At 34.4% G+C, this 14078-nt stretch overlaps 1 protein-coding gene across 5 annotated transcripts in view; it reads left to right on the forward strand.

The window, feature by feature from the left end:
- LOC105335150 (rho guanine nucleotide exchange factor 17) overlaps window positions 1-11532 on the forward strand; it is a 31971-nt gene extending 20439 nt beyond the window's left edge. For 3 of the 5 annotated variants that reach the window (XM_034447295.2, XM_066077151.1, XM_066077152.1), the window contains exons 7-23: window positions 2101-2268; window positions 2863-2913; window positions 3224-3324; window positions 3786-3874; window positions 4159-4271; window positions 4710-4825; window positions 5382-5473; window positions 5638-5711; window positions 5860-6065; window positions 6188-6414; window positions 6628-6796; window positions 7262-7348; window positions 7538-7605; window positions 7819-7967; window positions 8404-8578; window positions 8875-9048; window positions 9433-11532. In XM_034447295.2, coding sequence (XP_034303186.2) covers window positions 2101-2268; window positions 2863-2913; window positions 3224-3324; window positions 3786-3874; window positions 4159-4271; window positions 4710-4825; window positions 5382-5473; window positions 5638-5711; window positions 5860-6065; window positions 6188-6414; window positions 6628-6796; window positions 7262-7348; window positions 7538-7605; window positions 7819-7967; window positions 8404-8578; window positions 8875-9048; window positions 9433-9722 — 2349 coding nt within the window. In that variant the 3' untranslated portion in view covers window positions 9723-11532. The remainder of the gene's footprint in view (window positions 1-2100; window positions 2269-2862; window positions 2914-3223; window positions 3325-3785; window positions 3875-4158; window positions 4272-4709; window positions 4826-5381; window positions 5474-5637; window positions 5712-5859; window positions 6066-6187; window positions 6415-6627; window positions 6797-7261; window positions 7349-7537; window positions 7606-7818; window positions 7968-8403; window positions 8579-8874; window positions 9049-9432) is intronic. The other 2 variants (XM_066077154.1, XM_066077153.1) reach the window with 2 other exon arrangements.
- The last annotated feature ends 2546 nt before the right edge of the window (window positions 11533-14078 follow it).

A 14078-nucleotide genomic window follows, 5' to 3' on the forward strand; every position in this document is an offset into this window, starting at 1 on the left:
TTCGTCAATAAAAACAGTTTCCTTTATGTTTCTGGAGAGGAGGTAGAAAAGCATCTGTTTTGTTATCACAGAAAACAAGGCTGTCTTGATTCAGAAAGAAGTTTGGAGTTCATCATATTTGTCCCAGAGGATGTATCATCCAGATTTTTTTCCCTCTCACATATTTTTATTACTCAAAATTTTTATCACAATTTATCATTGAAGAAAGGAAATAAGTGGAGCAGTACAGATGTGATTCAGACATCAATGGGGAAAGAGATTAAATGCTCACATGTCATAACTACAGGTTTTTACAAGGTTAATAGCTCACCAGAACACTAGAGTAATAGGTAAAATTTAATCTTCCAGATTATATAATCCTGAGACTGAAAATGATGGTCTCTTTTGTTGTCATATAAGGTTTTAATTGGCTAGCTAGTGCAAAGAGGAATGGGAGATTAATATCACATGATCAAGATTTAGAATTGATGTTGTATAAAATAAGGCCAATTATCAGTTCTGTAAAATATTCCTATCGGTACTTTGTGTTGCTTTGTGAACATTTTGATATTTAGCAAAATGATTGCAATCTAAGATGAATTTAAGTCACTGAATTCAAACCCATTTATTTGATAAGTCAAGATGAGTTTTACTGGTGAGTATGAACAGGTGAGCTATGTGGTCCACTGACTGTTCCTGTGTTGGGGATGCACCTCTCCCTCTGTGCAGTTTTCCCCTTGTACCTTGGAGATAAGCAGTGGGGAGGTATTATTCTGTCAGTTGTTTTTCTATCGTGCTAAACATCTGACTCTATGCACAAGATGGAGAAACATTTTAAAAAAGAAATATTAGCTGATCCCCCACTATTGCTACAGCTTCTTGATGTTTTTCTTACCAGAAAAGTAGGAGCAAGATTGCTTTAGAGATCCACTGATAAGGATGGAAGAAAATCTTTTTTTCTGTACAATCTGTTTCGGTGAAGATGATACATGAGTTGTGTATATTTAGGCCTTGTTTTTATATTCTTGTAGAAATATTAATTGTGCATGTACTTCTACATATGTGATTGATGAATGACTGCAGAAAATCACCGTCTAAAATGTTCCACCATGTTTTTGAGTGAAGGTCAACTATATGCAGAATTTTCTGTGAAGTGTTCTTGGAGATGAAGGTTTTTAGAAAGGAATGAATTGAAATATATAGGGGAAGAATCTGGGATGATAAGATGAACTTTTTTATGATTGTTGACTGAGATTCTATCGGTTCTGCATCTCGTAGCCAGTGTAGCTTTTGTTTATCACATCATTTCATGGAGAAATTAATATATTTTGATAAAATCTGCCAACAGCATTTTGGAGGATATTGGTGGGCTGTGATATACTTCTGCCAGGCAGGAGTTCTGACTGATGTACTGGGTCATTGAACCAGAGATTCTGGTGGTCAAAGACTGTTTAACCTCAGTGGTGATAGATTGACTCATACCAGCCATGCCTGTCTATTGTTGTTATCCATGTCATGGATATAGATCTACATGAATCATTTTGCACCAAAATAATTCATAAATGTTTTTTCCTATGTTTTTGCAGAAAGATACAGTGATTTTTTTATGTGTATATAAGAAATTTGAAGATTTTTTCTCTGCTGTTTTTCACTTTACTTATTTTAACCTATATTTAATTTTTGTGATTTTAATGTTAAAGCAAGCATTGATCTGTTCAAATGGGTCATTTTTATTCTCTCACATCCATGCATGTCATATGAATGGGGAGTAGTAGGGTCATTGGAGTTGACCTCTTTGCAGGTACCTTAGATGTCATCAATTAGGTCAGATCTTTCAATATTTACATACCAAAACTTGATTTCTCCCTTCTCTCAGTTAAGTTTGTGGGATGATACCCTTTTGATCAAACTTTCAATATCTTACTATCAGTTATTTTGCTTGTTTTTTTTTTTTTTGGGGGGGGGGGGGGGGGGGAGTGGGGAGTCCCAGGACTACATTTTACATTTTTGACCTTATAATTGACCTTATAAGAGTAATTGTTATCCATTATCTCATTCAAATGAATAATATGAAAGAATTTTGTAGTATTTACTATTTACCCATTTCTGGTCATATTTCAGAGGTTAATAGAACACACCCCTCCTAATCACCCTGATTTCCCACTGCTGAAGGAGGCTGAAAAAGTGATGCACGACTTTGCCATTAAATTGGGTACGGTCAACGAGAGCCAACATGAGGAAGACCAGCAGGCCACTTTAAAGAGGCTGGAACTCTTACTGATCACTGATGTAAGCTAACAGAACTTTTTTATTTAAAACTGTGGACTTTTGATATGATGTAACTATATATTTGAGGTGAAAATGATTCTGTCCATAAGTGGAATTTGCACCGAATCAGCTTAAAGCTTAAAGTTAGGTAAATGTTGTTGATTTCATTAAGCCCATGGCTGAAAATGAAATACATGTAAAAAAAAATATCAGATTGCTGTTTGACACAAACTAACACAAAGGTATATGATCTTGTTAACATAACTGTTTTGGAACCATAAGAAAATTGGATTTTAAGGGTATCCCTTACCCGAAGTTACTTCATTTGACAGTCCATAAGACCCCTTCCCCCTCCCAATATATACATAGCCTCAAATTCCTCATTAGTTTAAATAAGTACTTGGTAGCTGATGGTAATGGATAGGATTTTAATTTCTAATGACTATTATTCTGCCATCGCTGATGCCTTTCTAATTTTATGTTAATGATGAGTTATGATGCCTAGTATATTAGGTGTAATTGGTAATAGGTATAAATTTAAGGATTTACCAGTATACAGTTTTCAGCAGAATTAACTTTCAATGGACTATTGTGATATATTTCTTTTTGTTTTAGCTGGCTGTGCCAGACCGACAGTACATAAGGCATGACATGGTTCAAATAATGGTAAGGATAACATATATTTTTAACAATGAAAATTAAACCAATCTAGTTTTTCCTCAATTTTGAGGTAACCTTTTCAAATAAATTATTTTATTTATGTATGAAATATCAATACTTTTATGCCATTTAGTGTGAACTGTTTAGTTTTTCGTCATCCAAATTCTAAGGAAAAAAGAAACAGATTATACTACAAATTGTACACAGAAAATCTATAAATAGATTTAAAGGGCTATGCTACTATTAAATTCCAATTAGGGTAGCTGTGAAAGGTGCTTTTAACTTGTGAATGACTCTTCTAATGTATTTTGTACAGAGTAAAAAAGACCAGTGGTGTATATGGACTTTCTCTGATCTCATTATCATAAGTAGTCTCAAGAGGCGTACCGGGACCGTCACCCGTAAATCCATTATCTTGTAAGTATTCAAGTGGCTCCGCGACAAGTGCCACCGGTCACTCAGAACAAAGGTCACCCGATCAAGGCACCACGGCGACCCTCTTCAACACTGACCTGTGTTGTAATTGGTGAAGCCGGCCTTTTGAAAATTTTGGCCATCATAATCCCTGTGCTATAAGCTTAATCTTTGATGTTGTAACAGACAAAATCCTATGTAATTGCATTACCATAATATTAAAAGGATTAATGGTAAATACCAGTTAACGGAAGCTTTCAAACTTGAATCTTATTTGGAAAGACTGTTAAAATAGATAAAATGAGATGTTAAATTGACATTTTTGCTAGTTAAGGTATTTTTTGATACACTCCCTTCCTCCGTTTATGAGGAATAGAGTGTATTAAAAACCTTTTCGCAAGCAAAGATTCTTAGTTGAATGATGCTTATAAACTTTTTTCTTATAAAATTTGTTAATTTTATAGAAAATCCCCCACTGGACAAGACTTTGCTGAGAATATCAAACATAAAGTATGGCTGAAAGTTGGTCTTGATGCTGTAGAAATCGTTAAAAGTAAGTTACCAAGTTCAGATAATGACCATATCTTTAAGTACATGATAAAGAAAAAACTCATATTAAGGGGCAATGCCCATATGACAAGAGGGATAACTCCCACTGAATAATTCAAATAATACTTGACAAATTTTGTTCTGCATGGCATCTGAATTTATTTTTGTTTCATTCCTTTTTAGCAAAATTTGTTGCAAATGTACACAAAAATGTTTTACTTTTACATATTTTGAAATAAGATGTGTTTCAAAGTCTGTTTGCTGAGGGATTCTGATTGGTTGTTGCAGGTCCCACGAACTTATCCAGGAGAAACACAGTCGACCCTGAACAGTTAGAGGAGGACATCGGGCTACTGAATGATGTCAGTGACCTCATTACCCGCCTCAACTGTCCACATTCTGTAAGTAGTTTGTCCTTAATTGTAAACCTGCCTCATCCTAATAATTAAATCCTTAATAATTAAAAATTACTCTTTGCTAGATACTTGCCTTCACTGTCCACGTTCTGTTGGCAGTTTGTCCTTAATTATGAACCATTTGTTACATGATTAATTGTTCTCAATCTAAGAATGGTCTAAGAATTTTGTGCTCAATTGTTACCTGCCTAAACTGTCTTCATTCTGCCAACAGTTTGTCTTTAATAAAAAAAAACTACTGCATATGCTATACTTTGCATATCAAATTTTTAAATGCAATAAAATGAATACAGTCTATGCATCAACTCTTGTTTTAAGTAATTTTCCCTTAAAAATCAATTTTCTGAAAAAAAAGCAGGGTATGGAAAGTAAAAATACAATGGGCATGAATGATGCATTAGTTTAAATGCTTGAATACTGCAGAGTCTTGAAGAGATTGTAAAGGATATGTTGTCAACACTAAATAAGCAGTTGTCAGAGGCCATGCTACGAAATCCAACCGCTGAGTCCAACAAAGTGGATATTCTAGTCACTACACAGTATGTATTCAAATTATAACTACTCACATGCATACATTTACATTGAATTACAATTTAAAAGGTAGAGCAACTCATATGCAAAACCAGCTATACAGTATGTTGTGTTCAACTCCAAGAGTTAAAGAAAATATACAGTTGAACTTCGGTATCTTGAACACTGATATATCAAATACAATGGATATGTTGAAGTGATAGGTAAGTCCCAACCACTTATACTTTAAGTGTTTTACCCTTGATGTCTTGAATACTCATATATCTGGAAGTTTATAACTAGTCCCATCTAGTTTGAGATAAGGAGGTTTGACTGTAAAAACTTCAGCTTATTGCTCTGTACATAGGAGTCCAGTGGTATTGTTGCAACTGCAATCTAACCACGGGTAGTATGGTAGTGGGGAAGAGCAAATACATAATAAAAATGGTTGGCTGAAAGTACAGATCAACCCCCAGGACCCCAGCATTTCTAGCCTGGTGCTCTCCCACTAAGCTATCCAGCCAATATCTGTATACGGGTGAAATGAGTAGCTTAATCCATGTTTTTCCTTTTGTTCTTTAACAGGGAAGCCATCTACCCATTAGAAATAATGTTTACCTCGGGGGAAAAGAGGATAACCTGGGAGGCCACCGTCAGTGATGCCAAACAGAAACTAGGTCAGTGGGTCAGCAAAGCTTCAAATCATATTAAAATAATGAAATTAAAGGAGTAAATTGAAAATATAGTACTGTTACAATTATTTAGTAAATATACTACTATAGAACATTTGCATTTATATGATTCCTGGACACAATCAAAATGGGTTTTTTTTTACTTTCAGCTCAAATGTTTGACAAAAGAGCCCCAGAATTCCTGACACCTTTGCCTATTACAAAAACTAGGGCAGGGATGCAGGTAAAATTTTATAGCTATGGATATCTGAGACTTCATATTTCAAATTTCAGTGTATAAATATAACATATCAAAGGAATTGAGATTTGATTTACATTCATTTGTGAATATCATTGACAAGCTACTGTACTGGTACATGTTTACGTTACAGTTCTCCTGTGCTGCTCCGATTGACGGGGTGAACAACTCCGGCTACCGCGAGGTGTGGGTGTGTAACAGTGATGGCTATGTAGGTCACATGTGTCTCCTCAGTCTGCAGCCAGAACCAATCGTCACCCTCAACACCCCTGTCCCTGGCTGTAACGCCAGGATCCTCTGTATCTGTGCTGTCCCAGCATACAGTGGGACCTTCAGAAGGTAAGGGTCAAGGTCATTCAGGACAGTTCATGAAACGTTTGAACTGTGATAATTTACCAGGTTTTAACATCATGTATGAGGGGGGATTTTAAAATCTATCAATTACTGAACTCTATTAATAGAAAGAGCAGTGGTAAGAAGCATCAACATCAGGTGATATCCCAGCATCCTCTGATACCCAGGGTGTCTGAGGATGGTCCTCGGAACAGTGTGGCTGAGGGTGAGGATGGGATAGAGGAGGAAGAAGAGGAGAAATCGGAAAAGTCTGAGTCTGAGTCAGAGTCCAGTGATGAAGACACGCCATTTCCCTGCAGTAATGAAAACAATGAGGACCCCATGTCTGTAGATGGTGAGTATTTATAGCTTCTTTCCTGGTCCTAGTAAGGATAGGAATCTAGAGTCTGTATTCCTAGGTTATTACTAGGTTATAGGTATCAGGAAAAGAAAAAAATGAGACACCTATTATTTGTCTGAACAAAATCTGCTGTGATGAGTAGAACTTTATGAATAGAACTTTCCACCATGTATACAAGTTTTATTGTTCAGTCAATTTCTATCTCAGTAGATGAGGAAGGGAAGATCCCACCCCCTGCAGACCTCCCAGAACCTACATCAGAATCAGTTACTCCTAATCCAGATCCAGTCAGCAGTAATCCTGATCCTATTACAGTTGGCAGCTGGATCCAGGACTCACTCAAAAGCACCATGTGGCTGGGAACAGAGGATGGGTGGTAGGTGTTCACAAAGACTGAAGAGTCCACGAATTCTGTTTTATTGTTCTACTGGTCAGTTACTCAAGATTCCTAATGAAACGCGGGGATTTAATATAAGCTTAAAATCATGAGAAATACCCTTCGTGGATTTTAAAATCTTGCCATTATCTTTAGTGAGTTAAAAACTATAAGAAATAAGGAAAAAAGTTCTGTGCGTCGCGATTTTATGTTCTCGCAATTTGATGCAAAACAGCGGGATCGCGGAATTAAGTACTCCCATAAAATAAGGAATTTACAGTCTGGTTGTCTAATGTGGAGAGGCCAAGTAGAGTAAAAGCTTGTCAATATACATTTTGAAACATTTTTTAAGTTTTCTTTTGTTTCCATTTTGATTCCGAGTTTTATATTTTGGATATAAAACTGCATGTGGTTTTACATGCATTATTTACAGTATTTATTAAAATGATCAACTTTCTGTTATAGCATCCATGTATTCCAGTGTACAGACAATATTAAAACAACAAAGAATAAATTAAAAATACATCACGAATCCCCTGTATATTGTATAGTGTAAGTCTTTCTTTTTTCCGATCTTTACAATTCTGTTTATTGTAAACATACTAGTATTTGGAAAAATTGGTGATAGTTTTTAATACTTTTGATTTGCATTTACCTATAAAGTTGTTATATGAAGTGTGCTTGGTTGATTCATTTTACAGAAGTAAGAAAAATAATTGTGTTAATTTAATGTATTTTCAGATATTTAGACAACAAGGTATTTGCATCCTTAGCTAATGGAGATTTAATAGTTTATAAAAGAGATAATGGTGAGTATTCTTCATCTTTTGAGTTTTAATGGCTAGATAAATCTTTTGAAATGAATAAACATACAATACACATGCTCTAGCTACTTGTACATTGAGTAATTTTGGTATAAATCAGCCTTTTGATACTTCTATTTAAATGTGATGTATGCTGTACATGAATGATAAAAGGTTGGAATGAGAATTCAAAGGTTTGACATTGGATCTATATTTTAGAAGGTATTTGGGATGCAGAGAATCCTTACACAAGAAGTATTGGAACAGTGCAGTATCCCATTAATAAGATGCTAGCGGTGGCCGGCAAGCTATGGTGTGGGTGTCAGAATGTGATGAAGGTCATCAATCCCCTCACCCTCAGTACAGAGGTCAGTACCGGTCAATGTCACACCCTTCACTAAAACTTCTCATTACCAACAGTTCAACTATAGTTTTGTCTGATTGTAACCTTTTAGAATCACCATGTAGAGATCAAATAAATCACATGCTAGCTTTAAACTTGAATAGCAATTGTTCGGATTTTTTCATCATTAAAGGTTAAGATACATGTACATTTTCATACATGTATCATTAAAATATGTGTATTTATAAGTATAAGCATTGAAATGGAACTCTGATAAATACAGATTTTGGTTGTTTATATACATTATTCTTATAAAAAGACTAGGGAAAAGTCTTTCAGTTTGTTTAATTTCTTGTATACACTTCATGCTTAAAAATCTAGCTACATATATAAAAATTTTATGACTGTATGATATGCCTGAGTGATAGTCACAGGGGTTGACTGTTGTTGATGCATTGTAGACCTCGTTCCAAGTGATCTCTGACTCGGACCGCTGTATCCAGTGCCTGGTCTGTTCGGGTCAGGGCGTGTGGATGGCAACACAACAAAGCTCCAAACTGCTCCTATACCACGCCACCTCCTACGAATTCCTACTAGAAGTCAGCATAGCTCAGGCAGTGGCACAAAAACTACAATGTGAGCTTTCTCACCCAGATATAATGTTTATTTAACAATAATTCTTGCTAGTTCATCGAACTGTAACTATTCATTATATTTAATCATTTAGTATGATTCACCAAGGCAGATATATTTACTGTTAAAGTACAGCATTTGTAGTTTAGAACCCTAAGCATTTGTTATTGATACACACAGAATGTAAGAAAAAACAGAATTAATCCATATCATCTTTTTGCTTTAAGTAAATCAATTGCAACCACATTTTTTTTATTAGAGAAATTCCTTTACAATTGAGACGATTTTATGAATTTCAGCTGCTGACGACATAATACGTCAACATAAGGCGGCGTGTTTACGGATTACATCGCTGATGGTGTGTAAGGATCTGTTGTGGGTGGGGACCAGTGCGGGGGTGATCCTGACTATAACCATGCCACGGATCACCTCCACCACGACCCGCGGAGCTATCCCCACCCCCACCGTCACAGGTCAGTGAAAATATCTAATCAGTTGTGTGAAACATGCAACGTCTCGGAATGCATTTAGTGCTTGTGGTGTGTTTAAAAAGCTATATGAAAAAAATTTACTGTGTAGTGGTTATTTTTTGGCAAAATCATGCTTAAAAATATTTATTTAGATATTGGACATTGACAAATTATAATTTTTCAAATTAGACATTACCATATGAAAGATGTGTAACAATTAATTTGTACTGAGAAGTTAGTCAATAGTTGTCACAAGGACCACAAAAATCATCCTTTGCAACACTGTAACATCATCTAAAGTGTGCAGTATTTCTAACAAAACTGATCTAGAGATGATATCAAGTTCATTGGTCTTATAATATGTTATATCTCTTTCTTTTACAACAGGGTTAGTTAACGGACATACAGGGCATGTGAGATTTTTAACCTGTGTAGAAATGACAGTGACTTCCCCCACAGTAAAAGTGGAGGGGGACGAGGAAGATGACAGTATCAGTGAAAACATCGCGTTACACGACATACACAGACGCTCATCCATGGCAGCTACCACCACGCTCGCCTCGCGGATGTTGGTGATTAGTGGTGGTGACGGCTACGAAGATTTCAGAAATAACGCCGCAAACGAGTCGGCTGGCCGTGATGACAGCACTAATCATTTGCTGATTTGGCAAGTGTGATCAAGTTAAAAAATAGCTGCTGAGGAGGATAGCTGTGTCATGTGATTATGTTTGTATGTTACCATGGATACTTTGTATAGATTGTTTTTTTTTATACAATATATAGAGTCTGTAAAGTATTTCAGAGGGAATGATTAATATCTAAAATGAACTAAAGTTTTTTTGCGCAAAAGAAGGAATCAAGGGTATTACATTATGTCACTGTTCTTTTAGGTCTGAGGAAATGTGATTTGTAAATTTTATAATGTTGTTTTATTAAATCGGACAGTATTTTTAATAAAGTGCCTACAGTTTTTGGAAATTTTAATATTTTACAAGAGAACTATGAGTCATTTTTGCTGGTGCTATGTTAGGCTTACACTGTCGTTTCACTGTGTATAAAAGGTTATCTTTTATTGGACGACTTTTAAATGTTATTGCTGGTAATTCCATCCAATTTGTATAGAGTAACATATTAATCCTTTATTAAATATATTATAATGGTTTTCTTTTTGAACCAATTATTTTTGGTCTTTGATGGTGGTTTTTTTTTTAAAGATTAAATTACTCTTGTAATTTGATTCGTAGAAATCCCTCATTTTTGATGAAAAGGCAATACATATGTTTTAAAACATTACATGTACCTGGTAACCCAATAAAGTTAAGATATATTTCTTACAAGAAGATTTTTATTGATCTGTGGCAGTTAAGGTCACCTTTATTCAAAAAAGGATCTAACTTTATTTTATAATTGTACTCATTGATAAGTGATGAAGTCTGTAAACTGGTGCTATATTGTATTTGTGGTAAATGTACCCCTCCCTCCCTTCCTTCTATAATAAAGTCCTGTGTCTATTTATTGAACTCTGCTCTCACAAAGCTGATATTTATCTGGGTGATCTGTTTTCACTTTAAGACCAAGGTTTGATTAAAAAATGACACTTGGGTAATACTGTTTGAAAGATGTCAAGGTGGTATGGGACAACTGTCGATTGTGATATGGATAAAAAGTACATTATAATAACAATTTTGGAAAAGGAAAAATTATAAAAGGCCAAGCGGGATTTGAATTTATGACTTTCCAGTACAGATTGGTTGCTAATGCTCAAACTGCTTGCACTATGCTGTTAGGTAAAAATTTTCAGGGAAGACAATTATATAAAATGATACTTGGTTTTATTGTTTATTTCGATAGGAGGTACATCACAATATGTAGGTGTCCCATACGACCTTAAACTTACTATCAATAGTCCCGCAGATCTAGCATAATAGATTGTTCAGTTTGGAATGAGATCATTTCATGAAATGAACCTTGAACTTCATATATGATTGGCATTGTGAATTTCATGCTATGCAGTTTTTAGTAATGCAACAGATAAATAAGTGATTATTTGTAGACAAATTCTTTCTCTTTTATTTTAAATTATTTTATATTGATTGTAGATAATTGAACTCTGTGATATGAAATCAGATATATATGTTAACAGTGGAATAGATATTTCCTGAAATCAAAGTGATATCTGTGCCTTAACTTATTTGGATCAAATTTAGCTTATCAAGATTGCATTCTTTGTTATCCATTGTCGAATTGTTTATGATAACTATACCAAAGATTTAAAAAGATTGATGCACCATTAAGACATGTGTGAATGTGTTTGATGTGAATGGAAGAATGTTATCTGTCATTTATTTCATTCGTATGTGTGAAATAAACATAACTTAGATTTTGTTGATAATTATATGATGACAAGTGTTATTTCAGTTGTTTTATTTATTGATACTGAAAATTAATACACATGTGTATGTAATATAAGATATGCTTTACAAGTTATATAGTTTTATTCAAAGTCATAAATGTTTGCTGCCAAAGAAGAAATTTAGATGTCCTTTTATCACAGTGTCTGTGGTCTCTTTTTATTAGATCTGAAAGTGGAAAATAAATTTATTTAAAAATATTTGTAATAAAATATTCTAATAAATAATGTGATGACTTTTATATTTGTTAGGTGAAACAAAACTAGAAAAGAGGTTTGGTCCGAGTTGGTCAGGAAACCCAACATTGTGAGGAATGGTCAACAAGTACATGTACATTTGTACTTCCTTATATTCATTATTCGGTTTCAAGCTATGCTAGCAATATTATATAATTACCAGCCAGTAGGTTTCCGAGTATTGATTTACAAGAAGTAATGTAACAACCAGTTTGATGATTGGATGGTATAAGAAGCCAATTTTTTTTTAACGAAAAATTGACAATGACATACAATTAAACTTTGGATTTACAAAATGTTGATATCACTGTGCAGTGGCATGGATAAAGTCTGTAATAAGGCATGATCTAAAACGTGGCTTGGCTAGAATTGCTTAAAGACCTCCGATATCAGCCTTTTCTCTCACCAGGCATGATATTGAGATGAGATTTGTTGCCTTCATTCTTGGCTATCATTCTACATGGTCTTCAGTGATTTCATCTGAAAATGATTGCTATAATACATCATCTGGTAACTTGATTCAGCATTTCGTTTATTAGAGTAAGAGCAGTGGAACCAATGTACATGCATGTATTGTGATTATTCTAATAGTTCAAATTCACAATAGACCAAAATCAATTGAAATGAAATGAATCTTTATGATAAAAATATCACATGAAGAGGTAAAAGCCATTTAACTTGACAGTTTCAGGTGTTTTGGACATACCTCGATAAAAGGTCAAAAAAAAATATAAGTGGCCATTGAGGCCAATGTAAAATGTATACCAAACCAAAATTTAGGCCAGGCCATGCTATGTTTTAGAGTACGCCATTATGATTTATTCGCATGTCACGCACTTAGATACTTTTCAATATGAAATAACGAATAATAATAATTGACTGTATGTAAAGAGCAACAATTGGGGTAGCCATGTACCCGACATGCTTTTAAATGATGTACATGTACATATGTATCAAAATCACAAGACTTCACAGAAAACACACATGAATTGTCCAAAAAGAAGGTGAAATGAAATACAAGTGATTGATGAATGGTTAGACTCCAAACTCCATGTCAAGGTTACTGGAAGGTCATGGTGCTTGTGAAACTCTGATCTACAGGTGCACATGCAGGAACACAGGTGTGCTTAACTATGACCAAGACATGACCTGTTGCAAAACTGTTTTGAGAAACAAGACTAGCTTGATACCATATGCTTGCAGTTAAACTTGATGCATGCTTATATATAATTTTTAATTTTCTGGGGTTCCTCATATTTTCAGGATATCAAATTAGGAATTCAGTTCTATTGAAAATTGTATAAGACCTTGAGAAGTGCCCCGGGGTGCATCTGCATTGTTCAACGAGAATAACCACCCAGTGAAAAAAACACACACGTATTTTTGCTAAATCAGCCAGTACCTAATTGTCTATTACAAATGTACAAGTATAACACTATGGGAAAATTTTCTTGCAGAGACAATGGCCAGTGAATAATATAGATTAAAAACAAAAAATACATTGACCTCTTTAAACAAATAGATACCTGTAGATATACTTTGAGAGGTATTTTACCACACAGCGTTAAAAAAAAATATCAAGTCTGTGGTCTATGACCCGGCATAGATAAACTTTAGAATAAAGTAAACAGTTTAAGGTACAGATCTAGTATGTGAAAGGAATCTACGGATTCTTAAATTTTCCTTTAATGTATAATGTATAAATAGCTTGGTCAAATATGGTACTGTATCGGGCATAATATTAATTTCACAATTAAAAAAATCGTTTTAAACCGAAAACGAAGAAAACTTGCAATACATATTGGAGATGTTTCTATATTTGATAAATCAAATGCTAGTAATTCTCAAGCAGTTATCTATCGGTACTTAACGATAATAAAATTTCAAGTTGAATACATGAACCAAGAAAATTGTTATCTTATATATAAAGTATGTAAAGACTTATTTGATTTAATGGTGCCATAGTTGTTCTACATATTGTTGCTCTAAAATACAGTACCAACACATTCACTCAATTTTTGCATTAAGGTACAGTCAGACTATCACGTAACCTGTTTTTATTTTATGCACCCATTAAGAACTTCCGGTTGTTTCTTTGGAAAGCTAATTACTTTGGCAAGTGAGGTGAGATCGGATGGTATTGTATATAAGGACATATACTGGTATTGTATATGATAAGGACATGTACTTGTTTTGGGTTACAGATTATGGTGCACCCAGCGTCCCCCCCCCCCCCTTGAAATTGACAAAATAAAGTTAAATGTACAACTGTGAATCTTAATTATCAACTTTCTGGAAATTAGGTTACGCTCTTTCAAATGACACCAGTCACCCACCTTTAAGTAATTGGTTGTACTTGTATAAGTATAATCGCAAGAAGTAAAAA

The sequence above is a fragment of the Magallana gigas genome, chromosome 2 (genome assembly GCF_963853765.1).
Source record: "Magallana gigas chromosome 2, xbMagGiga1.1, whole genome shotgun sequence".
NCBI lineage: Eukaryota > Metazoa > Mollusca > Bivalvia > Ostreida > Ostreidae > Magallana > Magallana gigas.